Source organism: Anneissia japonica, unplaced genomic scaffold (assembly GCF_011630105.1).
Source record: "Anneissia japonica isolate Jap-2015-1 unplaced genomic scaffold, ASM1163010v1 scaffold2191_len329779_cov167, whole genome shotgun sequence".
NCBI classification, from domain to species: domain Eukaryota; kingdom Metazoa; phylum Echinodermata; class Crinoidea; order Comatulida; family Comatulidae; genus Anneissia; species Anneissia japonica.
In genome coordinates, this window is record NW_022758203.1 from 305653 (window position 1) to 308992 (window position 3340).

General features: G+C 32.9%; 1 protein-coding gene across 1 annotated transcript in view; it reads right to left on the reverse strand.

Moving 5' to 3' along the window:
- Positions 1–1049: 1049 nt before the first annotated feature.
- Positions 1050–3340, reverse strand: part of LOC117125183 — an 8985-nt gene continuing 6694 nt past the window's right edge. Inside the window, exons 4-6 of the mRNA XM_033271595.1 lie at positions 2339–2413; positions 2029–2097; positions 1050–1283 (exon numbers count right to left, since the gene is read on the reverse strand). Of these exons, the coding sequence (XP_033127486.1) occupies positions 1050–1283; positions 2029–2097; positions 2339–2413 (378 nt within the window). The remainder of the gene's footprint in view (positions 1284–2028; positions 2098–2338; positions 2414–3340) is intronic.

Sequence of the window (3340 nt, forward strand, 5' to 3'; positions counted from 1 at the left end):
TTTCTAATAAAGCCGGCGCCACTACTGGAACCAGTACACTTTCACCTTCGTACCACTATCGTATCAAATATCAGATTACTCATTTAAAAAAACAAACAGGCATATTTTGTATGCTATATTGCATTTATTCATTATATATAAAATGGATCAAAGGTAAAAAACAGCAAATATATTTTTCGATTTTCTAATAAAGCCGGAGATCAAATCGCTACAATACTGTAATATAATTTATTTTGAAGGACACCCGCTCTAAAACATAAAATGGGAATTACCCTTCATTATGACTTCATTGTGGTTAACATTAAGTAAACTATAGAGTACTGTGACTCCAGTGTCTACGTTGATTTTGTCTTTTATAGGATCTGTGATTGGTGATTTGAAGTACTAAAGCAATCAGAGGCTGGCGAGACTTTCTGTATGTAGTAATCTACTTGGAAATTTAGTTGAATCAGTCAGCCTACTGTGTTACTACGCTACAGGGACGAAACTTCACATCAAATTTCTAATAAGCCATTTCTAATTATACAATAATAATAATATTAATAATAATAATCTACAATGTACATACAAGAGTTAACTAAGTATAATATCAGCAATATAGAATAATTAAAGGCAACAGATAGCTTTGTCTTAAAATATTTCGAATTAACGATACATAAACCAAATACGCATGTACAAGCAATGGCGATCGAATTAATATCAGTGATGATTGAAGAAGGGTAAAATCAGAAACAAAGTACAACAACACTGAAAGATTAAAAACAATTTGCTTGAAATGAGCAGCATCTAAGTAACTAATAAGATAAACAAAGCTTTTGCTAAATGTATTAATCATATCATTTATTAGCATTAAATTTAATTTCATTAACATACAATACAGTACTTCATTTAAAGAAATGTAATAAGCCCAGTCTTAAAGACAAGACGACATATTCGTTTCCTAAATTTAATACCATTGTGTTCTACTAACATTTTTGTATACAGTATGAAAATAATATTTACATTTGTAAAATGATTGTCTTTCAAATTACAGTAGTTTTTACAAATTTCTAATTCATGCTTACTGAATACAAGATGATTGTACCTGAACTGGATATGACCAGTAATTGTATCTCCATATCTCTATGATATCTTCTATTGTATCGCTCCCAAAAACCGTACAATTGACTAACGAACCCAAGTATTTGTATGGCGTTACTGCTGAGCCAGTACAGGGAAGCAACTAGGTATTGGAAAAGTCTTCGCCACCATGTTGTTGGCTGGATAGATCCCTTGTTTTCTGTCTAAGGATACGAAAAAATACACACAAAAAAAAAATAATTTCTCAAGATTCTTGTCTTTTAAATATCGATGATACATATAATTCTAATGTGTTGTATTTAAAATAGGCCTATCAGACGGTTGCTGTTTTAAGTCGTAGGCCTACTTTCCTTCACCACCAATACCTGTTACCATTAATTTGGCCTATTTTTAAAATCCAGGTATTACAGGCGCTAGAGAAACATTCCATCTAACGATTTTACGTTATAATAACGTTACAGTTTGGAGTACTAACGTGGTGTTTTTTGTAACCAGTTTTCATAGGTATTAAATAACATTGCAATGTTGCTGCACGCGTCGTCGTATAAATGCTATTTCCTGACATACATTACCACAAATTTCGCAAAAAAAAAAACGTTTTACAGTGTATAATATTTTGTGTGTGTGTGTTTTCTGGGATGTCATTTTATTTCAATACTCTGTCGTTTTCATTAAATAGGCCTATATTGAAATCACAGTGATAACTATAGGCTAATACATAAAACAGTTTCAGTTCATAAAATTAAAATGCAGGCCGGAAAGCACGAAACAATGTTTGTTTGTTTTTTGTTTTTTTTTTGCGTTACTCTGTGCCATATTGGTCAGATGACAGATGGAAATACAATATACCTACTAGATGTGCAGTACCCTATTCAATACGTATGATGTGTGTTCCATGCATTACTTAAATTTATTAATATAATACCTTTTATTTTGTTCCTAACGTACCTGTTTCCCGGATTTTGGTTCGGCTTCCCCGTCCTTTGTCACCAGACAAAGTGTAATCTCATGGTTTCCCTGTTGAAGATGAAAAATTGAAGCAAACTGATCCAAAATTATATTTAATTTTCACATGGACATTATGTAGAAAGATGAGCGTCTAATGTTACGGTTCGTCATGTGTTACATTTTATTCCGTTGTTTCATTATCCACTTTCAGTGGAAGAATTAGGGGGTGGCAAAATTTCGATTGTATAATATAAAATAATATATGAGAAAAGAGCCTTAGAAACATTATCATAACATTGCATAATTATACCTGTGGTCCGTTGGATATAACAACAATCAATGGTTGCTGACCATTTTCCATTTGTAGAGAGTACTTAGACATAACCTGTCGAAGATGGAAAAAAGCAAATTTGATTGATCCGAATAAATTGTAGGCCTACATTCTAACATACATATTTTATTTGTAACCATCCTGATACGTTTGATATTTACATTATCTGAATCAATTACATCATTTTTAAGCTGGGATTCCATACCATGTACTGTACCACAGACCTAATACCATCTATTTTCCATTTGTTGCTTATAGTTTTTTTTTTAATCATGTGCTGGGGAAAACATGGCATGGAAACATTCCGAATCTCATTTCAAATAAGGCCTATTCCGTAGATTAACGTGATTCTAAAACGTGCACAATATTTGTTACAATAATTTACAATAATTTTGAAATATAACTAGGCCTATCTTCTTCCTAGTGCGAGAAAATTAAAATTAATAATTGATTTATTGATTGATTGAATTTATTCGACAGTGCTCAACGTAAACATACAAAATAAAAAAGGATTTGTGAACAAGAAGAGCAAAAGTTAATGAGCATCAGGAACGACCTTAGGCAAGAGTCAATGTTTTGTGTTTTGTGATTAATTTTAAATGGGTTGGAAGAGTCTTTAATTTCGGAGGAGAATGTAGAGAAATCCCAGGTCTCGAAAAAAACCGTGGGTGTCTCCCGAATTTTGATGACATTTTCTTTAGTCTTGAAGTTGAACATCACAATATGGTGCTTATTATTGTTTTTACCGCCACCAAATGCTGTAGCCGTTGTCCACATTATCAACATCCCCATAAGCATAATCACCATGATGATGATTATGATCATCGTTATTTACAGTTTTTGTGATTTTTATTTATTTATTTGTTCTTTATACTGGGTTTCCTCTTCAGTAACAAATTACTGTTCTCCCAGAGGGCCCAGTTCACGACAGCAGTGGCGGCGCCAGCGGGGTGTTAAGCCCCCACCGGACAGGTCAAGCCC